At 39.6% G+C, this 26,996-nt stretch overlaps 1 protein-coding gene across 1 annotated transcript; it reads right to left on the minus strand.

The window, feature by feature from the left end:
- Positions 1-26,996, minus strand: TERB1 (telomere repeat binding bouquet formation protein 1; the record flags this gene model as incomplete). Its single annotated transcript, XM_084257444.1, has 17 exons — positions 1-188; positions 3,386-3,448; positions 3,740-3,889; positions 4,323-4,418; positions 4,947-5,011; positions 7,284-7,633; positions 9,508-9,668; positions 11,267-11,392; positions 12,343-12,474; positions 14,237-14,389; positions 16,237-16,359; positions 16,450-16,565; positions 16,650-16,710; positions 19,891-20,022; positions 21,808-21,936; positions 22,203-22,313; positions 26,966-26,996. 17 exons carry the CDS (start codon positions 26,994-26,996, stop codon positions 1-3), a joined length of 2,187 nt encoding a protein of 728 aa, XP_084113570.1.

The following is a 26,996-nucleotide window of genomic DNA, read 5'->3' on the forward strand; positions in this document are numbered from 1 at the left end:
TCAGGGAGCCACACACTTGGAGTGCTTGATCAGTTTGTGATATTTGTGAGCAAGGTCCACAGCCTTCCGTCCTTGCTGAAAGGGGAAAGACCACAAAATTGAATTCCAGTGATTTCCCATTTTCTTAACTCCACTGAAAAGGTAATTTACTTCTTCTTTAGTAAAGTTTTTACGAATTCTCCTTTTTTCTGTAATTAATGAGAATTGTTGATTAGTACTTGCCAAGAAAAGGGATCTTCTTGAGACCCAAATAAGTGCTGGATTTATTCAAAAGCTAGGAACTAATATAGTAAGAAAACTTCATGCTTAGGCTACTCATCATATAGAAGTCCACTTCAATTTTTTTTTAAAACTGAATGCCTACTATTAACCTAAAAGCTGTCATTGTGACTTCAGTAGTTGTAACGTAATCCTACAGCAACATTACTTGCAACATCTTTCAATCAAGAAACACAAACAGGGCCTCCCCCCCCCCCCCAGGTGGCTCAGCGGTTGAGCGCTGGGTTGCAAAGCTGCCCGCAGCCTCTGCAGCGCCAGTTCGATCCCCGGCTGCTCCCTGGTCCTGCATGGTGCGCAGACCTGTCCTGCTGCCTGCTGCTCCCCTCAGCAGTGTGCTTCGGTCCTTCTGCCTGCTCTGCTCCCTGCTCTGGCTCTGGTGAATTCTCTCACCCTCCCGCGCTTCTGACTGTACCCAAAGCTTGTATAAATAAATAAATAAATAAATCTTTAAAAAAAAAAGAAACAAACATTTATGAACATTTGATAATTCTCTCAGCATTCCTGCAAGGAGAGTTCACAAACAGCTTACCTATCCTACAGATACAGTCTTTCCAAAGGCTCCATAATTTCATAGAACAGAAAAGAGTTTCAACACTTGTTAAACATCAAGTTTGATAGTTTAAAAAATATAAAGATCTTTTGAAAATCACTTTAAAAAACATGTTCACTATCTATAAGGGTATTCAGTTTGATTCGAACTCAAAAAAATACAATGGGAAAGGTAGTTTTTAACTCTGATTTTTATGGATACTTTCTACAACAGAAAGAATATACAGTTGGTATCTGTAAACATAACATTTTCTGGTGATGAACACAGGAGTCATTTTAAGTTTCTATATTTTTAATTTAGCTTATTAGATGGTAGCTGCTGAAAAGGAGTTTCTTGCATTTCCACTTATTTACTTTATTTACTGTAGCAGGATCTAGAAAATCTTGCCTTGTAAACTGTTCATCATTTGCCCCCTCTCCTAGGATAGGAACCACAGTTCAGATCTTTTAAAAGAGAAATCTTAACAGCAAAAAGCTGAGAAATCAATGAAAATAATGTCTGATTATTACCTACTATATCACTTAGAATGCAAGCTCCTCATGAAGACAGGGATTTTGGTTTGTTTTGATCACCACACTGTATCACCAGTGTCTGACACATGGTAGGTGATCAATAAATACTTGTTAAAGGGAAAAAAAAAGTTATTATTGGATATAAAAAAAACCTTTCAAAACTTTTCAACAAAGTTACTGCTTACTTTTGGGTTACTAGAATGCTGGTTTTCCAAGAAACAGTTGTTTTCAACTTCACCTGCTAAATCATTGGAACTCATTATAATGAATAGAGATTTGAATGTGTTCTTATAACATTCAAGATATTGGGATCCTGGAGTTGTTTAAATAAAGCCAACCATCCTCTTCCAATACAGCTGCCATCTTACTGAAGTTTACACTTAACATCTGTGCCCAATTCCTCAAAGGTTACCTCAGCAGAGTCCTGGGCAGCCCAAGGGGAGGAAGCTGTGCTCTACACAAGACTCTCCCTCTATGATTTCTTTAGTGTTCCTCTGGATAGTCACTGGTGTTAGGAAAGAGTGGGCAAAAATAGGCAAGGAGGCTCTGGAGACTCTATTTTTCAAACTTTCTCAAGATACTTATCTGTACTAAAAGAGAGCCTTGTCCTCAATGTTCTTAACTGCTTAGATGTTGCAGTGGTCATTTCTCAAAAGAATGCCCTCAAATATAAGTGTAACTTGTGACCAAATGACAGCTGATAAATGCCTCTAGTACAAAAGGTAAATTTATCAAGGTGGGGGCAATATAACAAATATTCCTAGCCAGCTTCTGAAAGAGAAATAAAACCAATCTAATCACTACCTCAATATGCCTTTCTAAATTCTAAAAGAGCAAGGCAGACTACTATTTTGTTTTCATAAAGCAATTTTAATTTACAAAAATAGGAGCTGACTGTCACTTAACAAGATTTAGGATACCTCTACATAATCAATGTAAAACCATATTATGTTATTTCACGAGGTTCTACAAACATTTTCAGTTGTCACATATTTATCTTTAAGATACATCACTGAAGAAATGTATTAAGTTGATGCCAACTCCTTGCCAAGAACAAGATTTCCAAGATTTTCATTTTCAATGGAAAACCCCATTTCTGACAGTTTCTATAGAAAAGATTACTTCAAAAAGTGGGCTGGCTAACCTATAATGGCATTTTACCAACTTTAATTTTCACACACAACTTCTAACCTAGTGAAAAATCCAAACAAAAATAAATTGAAATTTCCTTCAAAGTTGTGGCAGTGAAAATGGCCAAATAAAAGTATGTGGCAAAATGTTTCCTGGTTGTACCCAGTCTAAATGTCTTTGCAATAAATACAGAATGGCTCTATAGAGGTTACCAACTTCTAGGCTACTTTGACAAGTAATGGACTCAACTGTTCACTGTTACTCTGAAGGTACTCATTTCATATGAATAATAGGAAATGGTGAGTCTGAAAATTTTGGAATGGTAATAAACCTGAAATGTTAACCGTGTAGTTAAGTTTTTTAAATCCTGTAAATTAATTCACTTAAGAAGTATATTGATTTTTAAGCAGGGCTTTAGGTTTAAACTTTCTCTTCAGTTTTGATTGTTTGAGGTGCTATAGTTATAAGCCAAAACCTTCTACAAAATCTCTCTGAAACACTTGTATATAGGAGAATAATTTTGTTAAAATATAAATGTGATCCAGAGGATAGAGCAGGGGCTTCTAGAGAAATACAGGCTTGCAGGTGAATCTAAGCTTTGCCTCTTATTATGCCCTAAAGTGGAAATACAGTGCTATGAAAATTAAAGGAAGTAATATCTATAAACCATTCAACACATTGTAGTAGCTTAACAAATGTTAGTTTCCTCCACTTCTTCCCCAGCTGATGATCAGTGGGTGAGCAAGCAACCTGAGGAAAGGAAGAAGAAAGCCTCTTTTCTTAAGACATATGACCCTTGTCAGTGCCGAGGGATACCACATCAGAGCCATTAATGAAACTGAGAACAACTAGCTATTCTTGTTCTCAGGAATTTATGAAATTTTAGGTTTATTTAAAAGTTAAATATATTCACTTATTCTTCCAGAAGTAGTAGATTCTTTACTGAATTGTCTTCTACGTGGGGTCAGCAGAATTTCTGAAAAATATGGAAAACATTTAGCATGCTTAAAATGTCAATCTGAGTAACAGCACATCGATTCCATTATAGGCTACCTCCTGTTTCTCTCCCTAGGTGGATTAGGAAGAATTTTTAAGCCACCAGAGACTAACTCTACTCCCTGGATACATCTTAAGTGACTAGTTGCTCAGAGACAGATTTTCTTTTCAACACTATTTTATCCTTGTGCTTTTAATATACTTAATGCCCTAGACCACAGTTCAGAAGATATAGCCATAATTACAGTTTTAAAGCTGCTGAATTAATTACTTTTGTTACAAATAAATGATTTCCTTAGTTCACTTTTATATCTGTCTTCAGCTTCCACAATGACTTTGTGACGATCACATTGGTATGGGCAAGAGTGCAAGAGCTTGCTAAAATTTCGGCTATTCAGGGATTTTCCTACTGCTATGCAACCTAAAAGAAAACAAATTAAAGTGATGTATAGATGTCACAAAACAGTAACAAATTTATGAAAGCAAATATATTTCTGATGGTAACAGACGTGTAACCAGGAATTTAGTTACAAATATGTCAAGAAGCTGTAAGTCATGTGAGAGTAAAGACAACAAATACAATACAATGAAATAAATGCTGTAACAGAAGTATCAATAGCACTACCAAAATTTAGAAGAGGAACATTTAGCTTGATCTGGGTCTGAGCAGGAGTCATTAGGGAATAATATTCAAAAGAAGTGAGCTTGATGCCCAATGATGTTATTTTTTTAATGTTTCATTATGGAAAATTTTAAATACACAAGAATAAGGGAAAAGTATAATACAAACTCTAGTTAACTAATAGTATGTAAAGCTTTACTTATGAAACAAATACAATTAAAAAAATATTTACCTGAGCATCTATACTTCAACAGTTTGGAACAACTGTCAGTTGCTAGAAAACTGATAACTTCTTTATTTATTATATCTGAACATAATGTAAATGGATCTGGAAAAAATGCAAAATGCAAGATTTTTTTTAGTATTTTAAAGAATCTAAGAGTTACAAGATTTATTAATTCTCGAGATTTTTTATAAACGTTAGCCCAGTACTCCACATTCAGTCATTCTGGTAGATAAACAGAAAGGTTCTAGCTATCAATAGAAGGTGACTGAGGTCAAAAGAGAGTTAAGGGATGGCTTATACATTAGAGCATTAAAAAATCAAAGAAGAGGGCCTCCCCGATGGTGCAGCTATTGAGCGCTGGATTGAGAAGCTGCCCACAGACTCTGCAGCACCAGTTCGATCCCCAGCCACCGGGCAAGGGTCCCACATGGCACGCAGACCTCTCCTGTCTCGCCTGCTGCTCCCCTCAGCAGTGTATTTCATCAGTCTGCCTGTTCTGATCCCTGCTGTGGCTCTGGTGAATTCTCTCACCCTCCCGCGCTTCTAACTGTACCCAGTGCTTGTATAAATAAATAAATAAATCTTAAAAAAAATTTTAAAAAATCAAAGAAGAAATATTTGTAATCATACCTGTTACTGGTAGCTGCTGCTTTCTATTTTTGACAATGAGAGTTGGATGTTTAAAAACAGGGTCACTAAAGGAAAACAGACACCAGATTACAATAAACATGAGTGTTTGTTCATATAATGTTTGTTGTGCAGACATGTGTTTCTGCAAGCATAGGTGTGATTCTGGGTGTCTGGCAGGCAGAAGGGGCTGGGTCCAGGATCTAGCAAAATCTAACAAATTCTGCCAAGAGTAGGGCCTGTACTGGTTACAGTCTTATCTCTAAAAGTAGAGTTAAATCTTATCTCTAAAAGTAGAGTTAAGTGGGCCTCCCCGGTAGTGCAGCGGTTGAGCGCTGGGTTGCAAAGCTGCCCGCAGCCTCTGCAGCGCCAGTTCGATCCCCGGCTGCTCCCCTGCCACCAGAGGAGGGTCCCACATGGCGCGCAGACCTCTCCTGCCGCCCGCTGCTCCCCTCAGCAGTGTATTTCGTCAGTCTGCCTGCTCTGCTCCCCGCTCTGGCTCTGGTGAATTCTCTCACCCTCCTGTGCTTCTGACTGTACCCAGTACTTGTATAAATAAATAAATAAATAAATCTTTAAAAAAAAAAAAAAAGTAGAGTTAAGTAATAACACTGATGCCTGCAGAAATATGGAAGAAAAAGATTTTAAAAGAAGAAAGTAAGGGATGAGGAAAAAAAACAACAACAGAAGAGAATATAATCAGTGACCAAAGAGAGAGAATATAATCAGTGACCAAAGGGCAAGCAGGGTGGCTGGAGACCACATCTTGCTGCTTTCTAATTCCACACGCCTGAGAAATCAAGTTAAAATATCAAGATTTTGAAAAGGAAAAAAGTGGTGGTGGGCCTCCCTGGTGGCGCAGTGGTTGAGCGCTGGGTTGGAAGCTGCCCGCAGCCTCTGCAGTGCTGGTTCAATCCCCGGCTGCAACCCGGCCACCAGAGGAGGGTCCCACATGGTGCGCAGACCTCTCCTGCCACCCGCTGCTCCCCTCAGCAGTGTACTTTGGTCCTTCTGCCTGCTCTGCTCCCCGCTCTGGTGAATTCTCTCACCCTCCCGCGCTTCTGACTGTACCCAGTGCTTGTATAATAAATAAATCTTAAAAAAAAATAAAAAGTGGTGGTGGTGATGTAATCCACCTTCCTGATACATAGTTTGGCCTGCAACCTGGCTAAAACATAGCATCATCCTCTCCAGTTTCCCTCCAGCACAGTAGCCATCAGAAGAGCACAAGGAAGGGTATAACAAGAAAAGCTACAATCCCAGGCTAAGCCCAAAGGCTGCCTGCGAGGGAGCAAGCATGTGTACTGGAGGTGACGTGCAGGAAATAAATAAAAGGGCAAGCCTAATTCAGTTTTTCATCACATCTCACTCCCTTGATCACCATGAATTACAAACGGATTTTGGCTACAGGGATGATCAATTATCAATGCATGAATTGTTATTTAGGTACAAGATTTCAACTCAGGTTTTCTTTTCTGAGTATCCTATCTAAAATTCAAATCTGATCATATCAGTCAATTTAAAATTATCAAGGGCCTCCCCGGTGGTGCAGCGGTTGAGCGCTGGGTTGCGAAGCTGCCCACAGCCTCTGTAGCGCCTGTTCGATCCCCGGCTGCACCCAGGCCACCGGAGGAGGGTCCCACATGGTGCGCAGACCTCTCCTGCCGCCCGCTGCTCCCCTCAGCGGTGTACTTCGGTCCTTCTGCCTGCTCTGCTCCCTGCTCTGGCTCTGGTGAATTCTCTCACCCTCCTACGCTTCTGACTGTACCCAGTGCTTGTATAAATAAATAAATAAATAAATCCTTTAAAAAAAAATAAATAAAATTATCAAAAGCTCCCTATACTCTATGAGTTAAAACTGAAAATTCTATGACATAAAATGCCCTCCATACCTCTTCATTCAAATTCCTTTCCCTATATTTGCTGTTTTAAAATAAAAAACAAGGGCCTCCCTGATGGTGCAAGGGGTTAAGATGCAATCTATGAAGCTATCCACAGCAACTGCAGCATGAGTTCCATCCCCGGCCAGGGAGCAACCCACATGGCGCAGCAGACCTCTCCTGACTCGCCCGCTGCTCCCCTCAGCAGTGTATTTCAGTCAATCTGCCTGTTCTGTTCCCCACTCTGTCTCTGGTGAATCCTCTCACCCCCTACACTTCTGGCCTGTACCCTAATTCTTACATGTGTAAATAAATAAATCTTTAAAAAAATAAAAAATAAACAAAATGAAAAACAAAACTATGCTTTATCCTCTATATATTCCAGTACTTAACAGTGTGGCACACAGAACTGAATAAAAACATTTATAGAATAAAGTTAGAAATAATCATTAAACTCTACCTTGAATGAGAAAGAAAATCCCTTTTTTCAATGGTTATTTCTTCATGTACGTTTTGATTGCTGTTTGAATTGGTTTCATGTAGAATCTTCTTTTTCCCACTGTCCCTATAACAAGCATTAACTGGGTTTGCTGTCTTTAACAGTGTCTTCATTCGGTCATCATCTTCACAGGCTGGAGGCATGACTCCACGGGACTTACAACTCTGCAGCTTTCCAGACTGGCTTTTATCCTTATCTTCTGTTTTGGGACCTCCACCAATACCATCTGCTTGGAGGTATTTCAAAGTATCAAGAATATTTATATTCACAGATGAAATCTTATCATTATATGTTTCTCCTTGTATTTTTTCCTATAACATGAAAATGACAAGTAAATAACTTAAAATAATCTATTTGTTTTGTAATCTAATTTATATTCCCTTTAAATAAAGGAAGTTTAGGATTGTCAATAGAATATACATGATAAAAGGAGTAGTTAACATTAGGAAGAAAAAGGAAGTCTATTCAATAAGCAATTTGGACAAAAGGGTAGTTATCTGGAGAAAAATAATTTGAATCAATATCTGATAATTTACACATAAAGTCAAAATGAACTAAACATTTAAATATAAAAAATGGAATTTATGTTTTATTTATTTATTTATATATTTTTAAAAAGATTTATTTATTTATTTATTTATTTATTTATTTATTTATTTATTTATTTATTTATTTATTTATACAAGCACTGGGTACAGTCAGAAGCGCAGGAGGCTGAGAGAATTCGCCAGAGCCAGAGCGGGGAGCAGAACAGGCAGAAGGACCGAAGTACACTGCTGAGGGGAGCAGTGGGCGGCAGGAGAGGTCTGCATGCCATGTGGGACCCTCGCCCTGTGGCCGGGGATTGAACCGACCCTCGCCCTGTGGCCGGGGATTGAACCGGCGCTGCATAGGCTGCAGGCAGCTTCGCAACCCAGTGCTCAACCGCTGCGCCACCGGGGAGGCCCAAAAAATGGAATTATATGTTTTAAAAGAAACATCATATTTAATATTCTCAAAAGGAGAAAGACCTTCCCAAACATTACACAAAGCCAATAAAATATAAAATAAAAAACTAATATATTTGACCATACCAATTTTTTTTAAGATTTATTTATTTATGCATACCAGAGCTGGGGTACAGGCCAGAGATGAAGGGGAGTGAGAGGATTCACCAGAGACAGAGTGGGGAACAGAACAGGCAGACTGGCTGAAATACACTGCTGAGGGGAGCAGCGGGAGAGACAGGAAAGGTCTGCTTCGCCATGAGGATTTCTCCCTGGCCCGCCGGGGATCAAACTTGTGCTGCAGAGGCTGTGGACTGCTCCATAGTATGGTGCTTAACCCCTTGCTCCACCAGGGAGGCCCCAACTATTTTTTTTAACTTCCCCTAGAGACCAGGAACAATATGGGTCGTGGAAGGGAAACTCAGAGAAAAAAAGGCCAGAAGCAAAACACAATGAAATCAAAATGCCCAGAAAGTATGTATACAAATCCTATCTTGGTCTGCAGTACAATTTTTCTAATCATGTTTGTTAAGAGCTACTACAATGAAATATGTAAAAGTTAAACAATAGTTAGAAAAACAGACAAAAGAAATGAACAGTTCAAAGCAAGGAAATATAAATATCCCTTAAACTTATGAAAAAAATGTTCCAACCCACCTGTAATAAGAGAAATGAACATTAACGCAAAACTGAATTATTTTTCTATCAAAATCAACCTATGACATTGGCAAAGATCAAGAGAGTATAAAGACACACCCGAGTACATGACAGTGGGAGTGTAATTGGCAGAACTTCTACAAAGAAACTGTTTTGTTTTTAAAAATGAAGACAACAAAGCATAGCAAAATATGGGAATATGTGTATGTCTACATACATGCATAATCCACATCTCACACACACATGCATATATGTAGAGAGAGAAGAGACAGAATTACTTCTCCATGCTTTTTTTTCCTGAACCACTTTTACACAGATATTATATATCTTGGCTCTGTATTTATGTTTTGTAATTTTTCAGTCATCACTGCCTCTTTTTTAAAATTTCTTTTTTCTACGTTCATGGATAATTTCTCAAGCAATACTATTAAATTTCAAATCATTAAAGTTTTAAAAAATTGGCAAGAGAACAGTTTTACCCTCCAAATTCTATTGTTAATATTTGAAAAATGTTCTATATTCTTTGAAACAAAGAAGCCAACCTCATTTCCTTCTCTCTCAAGCTGTTTTATTCTGTGTAGAATTTCCTTTGCTTTCTTCCAGAAGTCTCCAAGATTCTGATTCTTCTCTTTCATATTTATGTCCTTTAATTGTTTTACTTCATTTTCATCAAGAGAATATTCTCCTAGACTTAATTTCTCAGCTTTGTAATATGGGAAAAAAACAATGAGCTCATCAATTACTAGAAAGGTTAATAATATTTTAAATAAGGACATCCTCATACTCCACACCCCCTTGCACCCTCTCCTTTAAATTTTGCCCATTCAGTCTAGCTTAACTGCCTAAGTGGTACTGAAAATAAGTGCTTGGCAGAAGGCTCAGGACCCAGACAGTCGTAACTTAGACTTCACTCTTCAGAGTTACAGTAAAAAGAATAGCAGGAAAATACATTATGCCAGACACATCAAATACTCAGGTGTATGGATACTGGTTTAAAAATTTTAATTTTTAGGGCCTCCCCTGGTGGCGCAGGTGGTTGAGTGCAGCGCTGTGAAGCTGTTTGCAGCCTCTGCAGCGCCGGTTCAATCCTGGCCTGTCAGAGAGGGTCCCACATGGCACGGCAGACCTCTCTTGTTGCGCCCGCTGCTCCCCTCAGCAGTGTATTTCAGTCAATCCGCCTGTTCTGTTCCCCACTCTGTCTCTGGTGAATCCTCTCACCCTCCCACACAGCTGGCCTGTACCCCGGTTTTGTATAAATAAATAAATCTTAAAAAAATAAAAATAAAAAGTTTAATTTTTAATTTTTAAAGTTTTCACAAAGTAGCTCATTTGTATAATCTTTTAACACTCTTTTCACATATTGCAGTGGCAATTTTTCTTCCACAAAGACATAATAATTTCCAAAGACATTGCCCTCCCTCAGTGTTCCAGCAACACTGGCCATCAATTCTGATGCCTGAGACACTTACTCCTAACAAATTCCCTTCTTTTCACCTAAATAAATGCACTTTTAGGTTTCGGGTCAAGAATCACTTTTTCCTGAAGTGTCTCCTGCTCCGAGTCTAGAGGAGCTTCCTTTATCACAGGGTAAGAGCTGAGCTCCACACATTCTTATCCATACATTCTGATGTTAATTTTAATGCATTAATTTTTTTAAAGATTTTTTTAAGATTTATTTATTTATTTATACAAGCACTGGGTTCAGTCAGAAGCGCAGGAGGGTGAGAGAATTCACCAGAGCCAGAGCAGAGAGTAGAACAGGCAGACTGATGAAGTACACTGCTGAGGGGAGCAGCAGGCGGCAGGAGAGGTCTGCATGCCATGTGGGACCCTCACCTGGTGGCTGGGGATCAAACCGGCACTGCAGAGGCTGCTGGCAGCTTCGCAGCCCAGCGCTCAACTGCTGCGCCACCGGGGAGGCCCATACATTAATTTTTTAATACAATAATTTTTGAGAGTATTCAATTACTATTTCCCTAGTTAACACTAAGCTCTATGAGTGCACAGTGTTGTTTCTTAAAAATAAGTTAATGTACTTTATATTATGATTTATTCCTAAATCACCCTCAGACCTCAGGTTTAAGTCCCACAATTAAATTTTTCTGATTGTATAAAATAAGTGAATTATCTACTGCTCTCTTCTTCATGCTGAAATACACTCATCGTCATGTTCAAATTACATATGCTCTGCTTTTCAAATATAAGAATCTAGGAAGTAAAAGGGCTTGATTCATTGAAGTAAATATAAATTCCCCTTCATACACTTTGGTTGGTATTTTCTTAAAGTAACAGTAAACTTACTAATTTTTTTACAGTTGTGAAGCACAAAAGTGGCAGCTTTGTTTAGTTCCTCATTCTGAGAGTCAGTTAAGGCTTGTATCATGAGTGGAAGTCCATTGTTTTTAAAAAGATCATACTGATTTTCCTCTAGAAAATACATCAAGAAATAAAGTAGAAGATAGTTATTTTATCATAGATTATCTACATGAGATCACAATTCCTTCCTGTAGTAATTATAAACAGCTTCAAAAGTATGTTCATTTAGGAAACAATACCCAAGTCTCACAAGTGATCTCCGAAGCGCAGTCACAGGGTAGTTTCAAACCTCCTAAGAGTAAACAAATTGCCCTCACTTGGTTTATAAAAAGATACAGTAAATCCTAAATTATACAGAGACTAGGAGAAAGAATAAAAAAAACTGACAGAATAGAAAATACAAGGAGGAAGAGAGGAGAAAAAGCTAGAAAGAGGAGAGTGGGCAGGTGTGAGGGGAGAGGAGGCTAGAAGAAAGGGGAGAGAGGAACATGGAGAGGGCTGGAAAGGAGAGTAGAGACAGGGAGGAAGAGAAGGAAGGAAGGGAGAAAGGGAGGGAAGGAAGGGAGGAAGGGAGGGAGGGAAGGAGGGAGGGAGGGAAGGAGGGAGGGAGGGAAGGAGGGAGGGAGGGAAGGAGGGAAGGAGAGAGGGAGGGAGGGAGGGAGGGAGGGAGGAAGGTCAGGTAGAGAAGACAGCACTTTTTAAGGTTTCTGGCACAGAAGAACAGGACCAAATCCGTGCAGCAGTGTTAAGAGTGCACTGAGGACAGAAGGAAGGGGCCGCGGAGGAAGCTACTGCGATAATCCTGGAAGAAGCCACAGACTGAAGACCTACTCTGGGAGGGCAGCCCTGGAACTGCGCAGAAAGGGAAGGGAGGGGTAGAAAGGACTACAGTTCTTCAGGACTGACTAAGTTCAATGGCTGAAGAAAGGACAGCAAAATGACTGATTTGGGGCCTGAATGGAAGAGAGGCAGCACTTTAAAGCCCTTCAGATGACTAAGGGGGGAAAGAGTATTTCTACTCCACTGTTTTAGTGCGCACGCTAAATAAATCTAATACTTACCACAGTCCTCTGTGCAGTGACCAAGAGTAAGTATTATGCTAAATTTTTCTCCTGAATCCAGACTTTCATGAAGCAGTAATGCCAGTAGTTTTGAAACAATGCAGTACTTGGACAAAACTACCCCAAAAGCAGCTATTAGTATAAAATAGGAAAAAAATGGCAGTAATCACAAACTTAAAAAAACTATACATATGCTATTTTTCAGCTCATGCACACACCATTTCCCAGATCTTGTTCTAGCAGGTTATATACCTATATAATCTCGAATATCCATATCTGATATGCCTTATAAATGTATGTGAATATAAATAAATGCACTGTAATAGGATGGTGGCTTATATAACCCTCACTAATCATTACTCTTCCATAGTAATGGCAATTTACTAAAGTTTTTCAAGAATGGTTTCTTCTTGATTTTCCTGCATAATGTTGTGAATATGATTATTACTAACTTCCTAAAAGCTAAATATGTTTACTCTTCTTATCTAGACTGAATAGTCAAGACCTTTCTATGTAACCTGCCTTTCATGGAATTACACTATTAACTGGTCATGATGTACTGACGGTAAGGATTCAATGAAGCAAATCTGAAGCTATGCTGAGATGTTAAAAAAGTTTTCATTTTAAACTATAATTTTCTTCATGGAAATTTTTTATTTTTTTTTTTAAGATTTATTTATTCATTTATAAAAGCACTGGGTACAGTCAGAAGCGGAAGGAGGGTGAGAGAATTCACCAGAGCCAGAGCGGGGAGCAGAGCAGGCAGAAGGACCGAAGTACACTGCTGAGGGGAGCAGCGGGCGGCAGGAGAGGTCTGCGCGCCATGTGGGACCCTCCTCCAGTGGCCGGGGAGCAGCCGGGAATCGAACCAGCACTGCAGAGGCTGCGGGCAGCTTCGCAACCCAGCGCTCAACCGCTGCGCCACCAGGGAGGCCAATTCTTCATATAATTTTTAAAAAATCTTCATGTTGGGCCTTCCATTTCTTATGTCTCAAAAATGTCCCTTTATTATGTAATTTTTTTAATTTAATAAAGTTTCTTATGTGAAACAAAGGTTTAGCAATGATGGAAATTTTTCTTGACTATATCACTATACTTGAAGGAAGGAAGGCCTAGATTTGAACTCTCAGAGAAGTCATAACGTCCCTGAAAATGAGTTACTGGACCTCCCCCGTGGCGCAGCGGGTTGAGCACCGTGCTGTGAAGCTGTCCGCAGACTCGGGCAGTGCGGGTTTGATCCCAGCCTGCCAGTGAGAATCCCACGTGGTGCTGCAGACCTCTTCTGTCATGCCCACTGCTCCCCTCAACAATGTATTTCTGTTGTCTGCCTGTTCTGTTCTCCACTCTGTCTCTGGTGAATCCTCTCACCCTCCCGCACCTCTGACCTGTACCCCAGCTCTTGTATAAAAATAAATAAATCGGGCCTCCCCAGGGGCATAGCGGTTGAGCGCTGGGTTGCGAAGCTGCCCGCAGCCTCTGCAGCGCTGGTTCAATCCCCAGTTGGCCCCCGGCCACCGGAGGAGGGTCCCACATGGCGTGCAGACCTCTCCTGCCGCCAGCTGCTCCCCTCAGCAGTGTACTTCGGTCCTTCTGCCTGCTCTGCTCCCCGCTCTGGCTCTGGTGAATTCTCTCACCCTCCTGCGCTTCTGACTGTACCCAGTGCTTGCATAAATAAATAAATAAATAAATAAATAAATAAACAAACAAATCTTTAAAAATAAATAAATAAATAAATCTTTAAAGAAAGAAAATGAGTTACACTACAAAATTTCTAAGATTCCCTCCCATTTGGGAGAAACTGGAAGTATTCAATCTACTACTTCAATACTCACTTGCTGAATTAAAACAAAAACAAAATGCAACTATAAAAACATTACTTAGCATTTTCACTCACGATTATCAGCAATACACGCATCCACTGTCTTGGTCACCACCACAGCAAGCTTAGCACTGGACACAGTGCTGTGTGAGTCAGATTCCAGCTGCACAAGGACTTGAGACAATATATCTAGTCCACCCACAGATACAAAGTATTTCTGAACCTGTGCTTAAGAAATAAAGTAGCAAAGTTACTAACACCTCAAACCAGACGGACATCAATTAATCTGCCCTAATACATTAACTTGACTTTTTCAAAAAAGCCTTAAATTCAAATTCCAATCTTAACCTGTGCATATAATCATAAAATGGATTACTAACTATGTAAGAAACCCACTTTAACTAGTACAACCATATAGTACAACTATTTGTATTTCTTTCTTGTGTTTTAGGTATCTCATTTAGTGATAACATTGTTTTGCAGGGGTCTCCCTGGTGGTGCAGGAGTAGCGCTACCAAGCAATTGGCAGCCACTGCAGCATGAGGTCCATCCCTGGCTGGTCAGGGAGCAATCCACATGGTGCAGCAGACCTCTCCTGTCTCGCCCACTGCTCCCCTCAGCAGTGTATTTCAGTCGATCTGCCTGTTCTATTCCCTACTCTGTCTCTGGTGAATCCTGTCAGGCCCCACACCTCTGGCCAGTATCCCAGTTCTTGTATGCGTAAATAAATAAAATGAATCTTAAAAAAAAAAAAAAGTCTGATCCTGAATTATAGCTGGAACAGGAGCTAGAGGCACACTTGTGAAATCTGGCAACAACAAATGCTGGTGAGGACATGGAGAAAAAGGAACCCTCTTCCACAAACTGATCCAGCCACTATGGAAAGCTCTGTGAAAGATGCTTAAAACACTAAAAATGGTTCTACCATATGATCCAGTGACACTACTCCTGGGAATAAAGGACACAAAAACACTAATTCAAAGGGAAACGTTTACTCCTATGTTTATTGCAGCACTATCTACAATAGCTAAGATATGGAAACAACACAAATGCCCCCAAACAGACAAATGGGTTAAGAAGTGGCATATATACACAATGGAATACCACTCAGTGATCAAAAAAGATAAACTCATGCCATTTGCAGCAACATGGATGGAACTGGAAAAAATTATGCTAAGCAAAACACATCAGAAGGAAAAAGAAAAAAAAAAACTGATGTTCTCACTTATAAGGGAACATAGGGAAACCATGCAAAGAATCAGGAAAAAGACAAAATTAGCAGGCAAACTAAAGATCTGAGGCATACAGCAGGAAAGCGGGAGGGAGAAAGGTCAAAACAGGGGAGCGAAGAGCACAAAGGGACTATGGTGATAGTTCAAGAGTGCCACGGTCATGGGAGAATTATGAGGACTACCCCTGAAGGGTGAAATCAAACATTGTACCAAAATGAACAAAGATGTAAGAAATCAAAAAGAACAACATGGCTTGTTTTCAAGTTTCTGAGGTGGAAACTAATATAACTGATTTGAGACCTTTGTTCTTTTCTATGTTAGCCTCAGTGTTATATTTCCTTCTGAACACTACTTCTGCAGCATTCTAGTTTTTGAAAATTATATTTCTGTTAAAATTATATTTCAGTTAAAAACATTTTTATTTCCTTTATGATTTAATCTTTGACTCATGGGTTTGCGTTTCTTTTGCTTTTTTCTCAGTATGAGTTAATTTCCATATTTGGGGGACTTTTCTGGAAGTTTTATTTTTATTCATTTCTATTTTAATTCTTTATAGTCAGAGAACACAATCTGGGTTTTTCATTTTACTGTCTAGTTGCTGTGTTTTATGAGGTTATCTGGGGAGATACAAAACTGTGCTGCCACTACCATCTTCCCAACATCCTGGAAAAATCTATATTTAATATTTTCCAATCTACAAGTATCTAAATGCATCTAACATGACTCAGCTTACTGGAATAAAATCACTCCATTAATCCAACTAATACAATAATTAATTAAATGGGGTTTTGTTATGCTTTGAAATGTGTTTCCATAAGTGCAACCTAGAAAATAAATACTTACTGTTATTTGCAAGAGTGAGTCCAATAAATGAGCATATAGGGCGAATTATCTCAGGTATCATGCAACTTTCTAACCAGTTATTAGCATGTTGAAAAAGTGAACTGCAAAATATTTGATTCTCATCTAAAAGGAGAAAGAGTCAATAAAGCTTTATTATGAGATTTCAAATATATCAGTTTTCAGTTTATATTTTAATATAAATGAAATTATTACCATTTTGAGGATTGTTAACACAGACACACAGAGTACTACACACCGAAGACCACAACTGATAATTCTGGAAAGCATTTTTATCTGACAAATTCACTTCATGTTCTGAAAGAACTGTCCTATTAGGTTAAAGACAAAATAAAATAAATTAATACAAATGTGTTAAAGTCTTAATTAATAGTAAGAAATTTACCCTTGCTTACCTGAACAGCTGTGACAGGACTGTAATGCAACCTGTTTCTCTCACAAGAGTCTGTCCAGTCCCTTAAAAAAATAGCCATATATTACATGAATATGAATTTTATTCAGAAATAGTTTTTGCAGAAATGGAAAATATTTAAGGAGTATTTTAATAGAGAATTAACTTATAAATCGCTTTAAAGTATTACAAAATATAACATGAAATTGCAGTAGATAAAAATCTGAAATTAAGGTTATAATGGAAAACACATGTGCTTAGAGAAAGACAGCATTTAAATTTCATCTAAAAATTTCAAAACACTTATTTTGCATGGTTCTGGGTTACAATGCCAAAATATACTCAGAAACAGAAAAAAAAACAAACCAAAAAATACTATTTAAAATATGTGTAGGTTGGGCCTCCCCGGTGGCGCAGCGGTTGAGCGCTGGGTTGCGAAGCTGCCCGCAGCCTCTGCAGCGCCGGTTCCATCCCCGGCTGCTCCCAGGCCACCGGAGGAGGGTCCCACATGGCGCGCAGACCTCTCCTGCCGCCCGCTGCTCCCCTCAGCAGTGTACTTCGGTCCTTCTGCCTGCTCTGCTCCCAGCTCTGGCTCTGGTGAATTCTCTCACCCTCTGGCGCTTCTGACTGTACTCAGTGCTTGCATAAATAAATAAATAAATAAATCTTTAAAAAAAAATAAAAATAAAAAAAAAAAAATAAAATATGTGTAGGGCCTCCCCAGTGGCACAGCGGTTGAGCGCTGGGTTGCGAAGCTCCCCGCGGCCTCTGTGGCGCCGGTTCGATCCCTGGCTGCTCCCCGGCCACCGGAGGAGGGTCCCACATGGTGCGCAGACCTCTCCTGCCGCCCGCTGCTCCCCTCAGCAGTGTACTTTGGTCCTTCTGCCTGCTCTGCTCCCCGCTCTGGCTCTGGTGAATTCTCTCACCCTCCCGCGTTTCTGACTATATCCAGTGCATGTATAAACAAACAAACAAACAAATAAACAAACAACTAAATAAATAAAAATACATGCCTCTTTAAAAAAATAAAATATGTGTAAATTTTCTAACAATCTTAAGAATTAAAGTTATATTTCAAAAAATAACCTTAGCATGGGAAGTAGATGTAATGGAATTCTCTACACTATCTTTGTAACTTTTCTGTAAGTCTGAAATCATTCCAAAATAAGAACTCAAAACCAAAAGAAAATTTGAGCCAAGAGCTATATGAAATTTAAGGCCATCACTGATCAATAGAGAAAACATTGTAAGTAAATGGCTAATTCAGTGGAAAAGCAACCAAACTAAATGATTTAATGCTTCTCCTTTGCTTTTATTTTTTAAAAAGAATTATTTATTTATTTATTTATTTATTTATTTATTTATTTATACATACATACAAGAACCGGGGTACAGACCAGATGCGCGGGAGAGTGAGAGGATCCATCAGAGACTGAGCGGGGAGCAGAACAGGCATACTAATGAAATACACTGCTGAGGGGAGCAGCAGGCGAGAGAGGAGAGGTCTGCCACGCCATGTGGGACCCTCGCCGCCGGCCAGGATCCAACTTATGCTGCAGAGGCTGTGTACAGCTTCACAGCGCTGCGCTCAACCACCTGCGCCACCAGGAGAGGTCCTGCTTTTATCTTTCTTAAAGATTTATTTTTATTTATGCATATATAAGAACTGGGGTGCAGACCAGAGGTGTGGGGCATGAGAGGATTCGCCAAAGATAGAGTGGGGAGCAGAACAGGCGGATCTACTGAAATACACTGCTGAGGGGAGCAGTGGGGAGACATGTGAGGTCTGCTGCACCCTGTTGGTCAGTCCCAGGCCAGGGCTTGAACTCAGGCCACAGTGGCTGGCAATAGTTTAATAACACTGAGAATTTAACCCCTGCACCACTGGGGTAAATATTGCTTTTAAATTTTACTTTTCAATGTTAAATAGTGCAAAACATTTAACTATTTCTTAAATGAACAAATATCAAAGAGTTAAAAGTATGTTATTATTCTCTTCTTTTAAAAAAAAAGATTTATGCATACAAAAGCTGGGGTACAGGCCAGAGATGCAGGGTAGTGAGAGGATTCACCAGAGACAGAGTGGGGAACAGAACAGGCAGATTGATGGAAATACACGGCTGAGGGGAGCAGTGGGAAAGTCAGAAGAGGTCTGCTGTGCCATGTGGGTTGCTCCCTGGCCTGTCGGGGATCAAACTCGTGCTGCAGAGGCTGTGGACTGCTTCATAGTGTGGTGCTTAACCCCCTGCGCCACCGGGGAGGCCCTATTATTCTCTTCTTTAAAGCTAGTAGTTCTTTTTTTTTTTGTATATGTGCTTATTGCTTATTTTTTTTAATTTTAATTTTATTTTTATAGTCCCCAAACAATTGCAACCCCCTTATTTTGACCCCAATCCCTTCTTTACCCACTCCCCAACACCCATAGAATGTCTCTGGTTCATAGTTGTTTGTTGATTTTGATTTTTACTTTCTTATAGTTATTCTTTTTCCTGGTCTCTTATTTAAGTTTTCTAGATTTCATTTTTTATTTATTTATTTTATTTAAATATTTATTTTATTATTTTATTTATTTAGTATTTATTTATTTATTCATACAGCACTGGGCACAGTCAGAAGCGCGGGAGGGTGAGAGAATTCACCAGAGCCAGAGCGGGGAGCAGAGCAGGCAGAAGGACCGAAGTACACTGCTGAGGGGAGCAGCGGGCGGCAGGAGAGGTCCGCGAGCCATGTGGGACCCTCCCTCGGTGGCCGGGGAGCAGCCGGGGATCGAACCGGCGCCGCAGAGGCTGCGGGCAGCTTCGCAACCCAGCGCTCAACCGCTGCACCACCGGGGAGGCTCAGTTTTCTAGATTTTAATAGTAAGATAAAAGGATACTGGGCCTCCCCAGTGGCGCAGCAGTTGAGCGCGGGGTTGTGAAGCTGCCTGCAGCCTCTGCAGCGCCGGTTCGATCCCCAGCTACCGGGCAAGGGTCCCACATGGCCCGCAGACCTCTCCTGCCACCCACTGCTCCCCTCAGCAGTGCACTTCATCACTCTGCCTGTTCTACTCTCTGCTCTGACTCTGGTGAATTCTCTCACCCTCCCCCGCCTCTGACTGTACCCAGTGCTTGTATAAATAAACAAATAAATCTTAAAAAAAAAAAAAAAAGGATACTGAGATAGGGACTAGAATAAAAGGATTTTTTCACTTTGTTTCAATTTATTATTTTTTTAAATGATTCTACAACATAAGAGGAGGTACTTACGGTTATTTGAAACCAGAACCAAAATAACATACACAGTCATTCTTTTCAAATTTGTGCTTGAATCACTGTTAGATAAGAATCCAATTAAGTCTTCAAATAATTCTGAAGTACACAAAGTCTGCTGACAGTACACTGAAACATAAAAATATTTTATTTTCTACATTTATTAGTCATACAACAAAATCTGTGACAAACTGATACATGCTTACTCAATTAGTCAACTAAAAAAGAAATATGTTAACCTGAAATACTTGATCTAGGCTCCAAAACATGTATAGCAGTCTCTTAGAAATTCAAAAAAAAACCTAAGTAAGCAAAAATTTAAATATGACACAAAATTTTAAGAGGATGAATATATAACAATAGCAAGAAAAAAATTAAGAAAAATTTAGAAACCTGTTTTAGAAAACAAGGGTATAGATGACATTTGAGCTATTTTTTTAAGACTTTTCTAGAAATGAAAATATTTTTCTTTTTTTAAAAGATATTTTTATTTACGCTAGAAGAACTGGGGTGTAGGTCAGAGGTGCGGGCGGTGAAAGGATTCAGCAGAGACAGAGTGGGGAGCAGAACAGGCAGATCTACTGAAATACACTGCTGAAGGGAGCAGCAAGGAGACAGGAGAGGTCTGCTTCGCCATGTGGGTCAGCTCCCTGGCCAGACTGAACTCAGCCCACAGTGGCTGGTGATAGCTTGATAGAGCTGAGACTGTAACCCCTGCACCACCAGGGAGGTGCAAAAATATTTTTCTAGGGCCTCCCCGGTGGCACAGCGGTTGAGCGCTGGGTTGCGAAGCTGCCCGCGGCCTCTGCGGCCCCGGTTCAATCCCCGGCTGCTCCCCGGCCACCGGAGGAGGGTCCCACATGGCGCGCAGACCTCTCCTGCTGCCTGCTGCTCCCCTCAGCAGTGTACTTCAGTCCTTCTGCCTGCTCTGCCCCTCACTCTGGCTCTGGTGAATTTTCTCACCCTCCCGCGCTTCTGACTGTACCCAGTGCATGTATAAACAAAACAAACAAACAAGCAAACAAACAAATAAATAAATAAAAAATATATTTTTCTAACAAGCAAAATGATACCTATCTGATAGTGGGTTGTTTTTTTTTTTTTAATGTATGTGTGATAATCATCAAAAAGCAAAATTTTTAAAAGATAATTGGGGGCCTCCCCGGTGGCGCAGCGGTTGAGCGCTGGGTTGCGAAGCTACCCATGGCCTCTGCGGCGCCGGTTCGATCCCCGGCTGCTCCCCGGCCACCGGCGGAGGGTCCCACATGGCGCGCAGACCTCTCCTGCCGCCCGCTGCTCCCCTCAGCAGTGTACTTCGGTCCTTCTGCCTGCTCTGCTCCCCGCTCTGGCTCTGGTGAATTCTCTCACCCTCCCGCGCTTCTGACTGTACCCAGTGCATGTATAAACCCAAACAAACAAACAAATAATAAATAAATAAATAAGACATGCCTCTAGAAAATTAAAAAAAAACAAACAACAAAAAAAAAAAAAAAGATAATTGGTACACAGGAAATATAATCAGCATTTTACCCAGTGTCTAGAACCAGTTATTATAGAAAAGGGGGGATTTATTTTTTAACCTCTGTTATCCCCAAAGCTTTGGTTCTTAACAAGTGAAGAAATAGCTAATGAAGAAAAATATAAGAATATTAAGTTGTCTGACAAATCAATGGCTTAGATTCAACCTCATTTCAAGTATGGTGCAGAAAATATTTTGCCAACATGTATCTTTATACCCAGACCATATTTAGAGAAAATGGTTATATGTGGGTTATCTTCAACTTTTGATATAGTACCTGGATAAAGTTATGCAGTAGTGTAAAAAATAAATTTAAATCTAAATTAGTTTTTAGTAGATGAGTATAGTAAAACACAATGCTTAAATGATAATGAAATAAAGTTTTTATATTTTACCGTTTTGTTCTACAATAGCTCCTAATGTATATAAAGCTGCTTCTTTAACCATGCTGTGTTCACTTGACTTTGCAAGATTTCTTATAAACATCAGACCACCAATTTCCCGGAAATAAATACCTGCATTACCTGTGCAGACAAAACAAAGAAGAAACTATATTTTTATTTTGCTTTTTTATTTTTACATTTTAAAAGGATAGGTTTACTAGAAAAAGGTAAAAAAGACAGAGATCTTTATAGTCACAGGCAGGCTGCCTATGCTGATTTTTCTAAGGATAAAAGAAAGAACATGAACATAATTCCATAACATATAGCGTAAATGAGTAGAAAATAATGTCTCACATATCACAGCACTAAAGAACTGGAATCACAGATTAAAATTCACCATCACTTACTGTTTTGTTGGCAAATTGAATGAATAGTGACCAAAGCTTCCTTTTGTGGAAAAGGGTTGTCCATTTGGTACTTCAGACATTCCAACAATAAGTTCAGGTCCGTCTTCATTTCTAAAGGGCAAAAATTTAATTACTTGAAACCATGTTTCCTTTCAAAAACCAAACACTTATTTTCATTTTCTAATATACATCTTTGTAATGTTTGGCATCTTAAATAATAAGCATATACTACTTTTATTTTCATTTTTTTAATAGAGGCATGTTTTATTTATTTATTTGTTTGTTTGTTTTGTTTATACATGCACTGGGTACAGTCAGAAGTGCGGGAGGGTGAGAGAATTCACCAGAGCCAGAGCAGGGAGCAGAGCAGGCAGAAGGACCGAAGTACACTGCGGAGGGGAGCAGCGGGCGGCAGGAGAGGTCTGCGCGCCATGTAGGACCCTCCTCTGGTGGCAGGGGAGCAGCCGGGGATCGAACCGGCGCTGCAGAGGCTGCGGGCAGCTTCGCAACCCAGCGCTCAACCGCTGCGCCACCGGGGAGGCCCTATTTTCATTTTTTTTAAGATTTATTTATTTATTTATACAAGCACTGGGTACAGTCAGAAGCGCGGGAGGGTGAGAGGATTCACCAGAGCCAGAGCGGGGGACAGAACAGGCAGACTGATGAAATACACTGCTGAAGGGAGCAGAGGGTGGCAGGAGAGGTCTGCGCGCCATGTGGGACCCTCGCCTGGTGGCCAGTGATTGAACTGGCGCTGCAGAGACTGCAGGCAGCTTTGCAGCCCAGAGCTCAACTGCTGTGCCACCAGGGGAGGCCCAGCATATACTACTTTTACAATCTAACAAACAGTAGTTATATAAGAAGATGCTCTTTAAATAAAGGAACTTGAAGTAAACTTATTAGTCTTCCCTTTGCATGCAATATAGGAATAGAAAATCCAAATATTATCTTTAAATAAAGCCAACATGGGCTTATCCACAAAGACTTATGTATACATATGTTCATAGCAGCACTGTCTACAATTGACAAAGCATAAAACTAACCTAAGTCCATCAACAGACAAGTGGATAAAGAAATTGTGGAATATATACTCAATGTAATAGTACACAGCTACTGAGCCTCCCTGGTGGCGCAGGGGCTAAAGTAAGCACTAGCAAGCTATGGCCAGCCACTGCAGCACAAGTTCGATCCCCAGCCAGGGAGCTGACCCACATGGCGCAGCAGACCTCTCCTGACTCGCCCACTGCTCCCCTCAGCAGTGTATTTTTAGCCTGTTCTGTTCCCCACTGGTGAGTCCTCTCACCCTCCACCACACACCCCTCTGGCCTCCCCCCCAGTTCCTGTATGCATAAATAAATAAAAATAAATCTTTAAAAAATACTACACAGCTATTAAAAAAGATAAAATAGTGTCTTTTGGGGCAAATGGATGGACATCAAGGTGATTATGTTAAGTGAAACAAGTCAGCAATTGACAGACAGGTATCAGGTATCAGATGATTTCACTCATCTGTGTAATATAGATAACAAAAAAACAGAAACAGAAAAAAATAAAACAGAAATAAATTCTGGACTGAGTGAAAGCATTTAATTGTTGCCAGAGGGAACAATGGGGAGTAAAGAGAAGGTGGGGGAGGGAGATGGGATAGAGGCATGGGTGATTTGCTGAAGGGCGAGTTAGAACATGTACACACATGAAGGAGTAAAAACTGTAATCCCAAAATAAAAATAAAATGCCTAGCACATAAAAGGCACTAAATACAAAAAAAAAATCTATGTACTAATTAAAAATTAAAAAATCACTTTTATACAAAATTCTTTAGACTTTAAACAATTTGTTCTTTTGATTTTAAGGATTTAAATAAACTTATATATAGACTGACATAATGCTTGAATTAACATTTAAATTTCTCAATGATCTAATTAATGGGAAGATATATTTTAAAAAAGGAACATACATAAAGAAATTAACATCCATCATTAATATTTAGCCTTCCTCTTGAAAGAAATACAACTGGCAATTTAGCTAAAAAAAAAATGTATGGCTCAATTTATTAGTAAAAACCTTGACTATAAAAGTTATCACTAAGGGCCTCCCCGGTGGCGCAGCGGTTGAGCGCTGGGTTGCGAAGCTGCCCGCAGCCTCTGCGGCGCCGGTTCAATCCCCGGCTGCTCCCCGGCCACTGGAGGAGGGTCCCACATGGCGCGCAGACCTCTCCTGCCGCCCGCTGCTCCCCTCAGCAGTGTACTGCGGTCCTTCTGCCTGCTCTGCTCCCCGCTCTGGCTCTGGTGAATTCTCTCACCCTCCCGCGCTTCTGACTGTACCCAGTGCTTGTATAAATAAATAAATAAATGTTTAAAAAAAAAAAAGTTATCACTAAGTTGTCTTTGAACAATGTTTAGGAATTATGTCCTACATTAACAGAAACAATAAGGTTAGTTTGACAGTAAGGCTAATAAACCGCTCTTCATCAGCATGTCAGAGAGGCATTTTTTTTAATGGGGTATGGTGATTTTCAATTCTAGGCACAGCAGCAGAGAGCAAGAAATTTCTTTTTGTATTCCTCTCTATTCCCCTGTGTCCCTTTTCTCATACTTTGATATTTCCAATCTTCATCCCTCCCTTCCCCATCAAACCACCTATTAATGTCTACAACTTGGTTTTAACTTCTCCAGGCTATGTAACCTAATCCCTTCAGTAATTACTGAAGAAAATAAATTAGCAAACAAAAACTGAAGTTTATACAATTTCAAAACTACACACAATAAGAAATTTGGATATACGGGTCTTGCAGTTTTTTTAACTTCAAAAGATATCAAGAATGTGAAAAGATCAACTCACAAACTGGAAGACAATGTCTACAGATATGAAATCCAGTAACAGGTTTGTGTTCAGAATATAAATAGAACTCTTGAAATGCAATAATAAAAAGACATTCAACAGTAAAAATAAGGCTATTCACTTCCACAGTCAATCTCTGTACTCTTGTTATTAGTTAGGAAAGTTCTACCACTGATATTTTCAACTCTGTCATTTTATTTTCTGAATATTCTGTCAACTGTCTTTCTTCTAATATTTATTCCTTGACCCCTAAGATCTCTAAATTCTTTACTCCTATTCTCCAAGACATTACTTCCTTCCCTATTCATCCCAGATTCTTGGTTCATTACCTCAACCATTATCTTGCTAGGATTTCTCTGACCTCTCTTCTTCTACTGAAAAAGTCCTATAATCCTAACTGTGCCTTTCTTTGCCCGTTAGCCCAATGTGGGCATTGCTAAAGGTAAAAAGCAAGCAATTATAAAATTACAAATAATTGGTATACATTCTCAAGTTCTAACTTCCAACTTGACTCAAGAATCCTATCCGTGGTCAGCTCTATCTCCCATTCCCTTCTGCTTCCTCACTTGTTTTCCTCAATGGCTATTTATAAGCTTTTTTTTTTTTCATCTCATTTATTTTTAATATATTTTTTACATTATTTTTCATTTTTGCACAATGTATGCATTTTCATCTTGGTTATATTCCCCATACAATTCCCACCCCCCCTTATTTTGACTCTAATCCCTCCCCCCCCATAGTGTGTTTCTGGTTTATAGTTGCTTGTTGATTTTGATTTTTACTTTATTATATAATTAAGTTTTTTTCCTGATCTCTTATTAGGTTTTCTAAATTCCTGCTATGAGTGAGACCATCTGGTATTTTTCTTTTTCTTTCTGGCTTATTTCACTGAGCATGATCCCTTCTAGCTCCATCCATGTTGCTGCAAATGGCATGATTTTATCTTTTTTGATTGCTGAGTAATATTCCATTGTGAATATGTACCACATCTTCTTGATCCCGTCATCTATTTTTGGGCATTTGGGTTGTTTCCATAGCTTAGCTATTGTAAATAGTGCTGCTATAAACATACGGGTGCAGGTGCAAACTGGTCCAACCACTATGGAAAGCTGTGTGGAGATTCCTCAACCTACTAAAGATGGAACTTCCATATGATCCAGCAATTCCACTCCTAGGTATTTACCCAGAGGACACAAACATTATTTATAAGCATTCTTCAAACCTCCAACCCCAGTCCCACATCTTGCTCTCTTCCATTCTATATTTTAGTATGAAGTTCTCCAAAAGTAGACAAGTCAATGATCTGAGTGCAAGTACTTTTTTTTGAGGAGACAGTAAATAGAAGGCAGGTAGAAATTGTTATTATGGGTAACTGGAGCTTGTCACTGGTTCTGTTATGTAATCTCTCTCACAAAGCATCCTACTAAGGTTGACTTCCAGACACCACATTCCTGAATTTCTTTTTACCTTTCTGATACATTTTCTGAATCTTTCTTTAAGGGTCCTCTTCCTCAGTCAAGCCCTCATGAATGGGTACATTAAGGAACACCAATCCTCTTTTAACATTTCCTTGTAGGTTAACCTCTTCAATGCCCATGGATTCAATTTCTATCTTTCTCAGGGCAACTCTGATATTTGGACCTCCAGGCATACTTTAATGATGGTCCTCCCAGGTACGCAATGTTCTTGTATACACTTACATTAAATCAGTTATCATGTGATACTCTAATTATTAGCATGCCTTTTCTACTAGGACATCAGTTTCCTGAAGTCAGTATGATAGACACAGAGAAGGTGCTCAATAAATATGTATGTAAACTGCTACACAAGTCTCTACTGTGTCCTGTCAGATAATCCTGTCAGATAATACCACAACTATACTATAAAGCTAATTTCAGATATAAAATGTGTGTATTTCTTACCTTGTATTTTCTTAGTGTCTTCACTTTCCAT

This window comes from Talpa europaea (assembly GCF_964194135.1).
Source record: "Talpa europaea genome assembly, chromosome: 16".
NCBI lineage: Eukaryota > Metazoa > Chordata > Mammalia > Eulipotyphla > Talpidae > Talpa > Talpa europaea.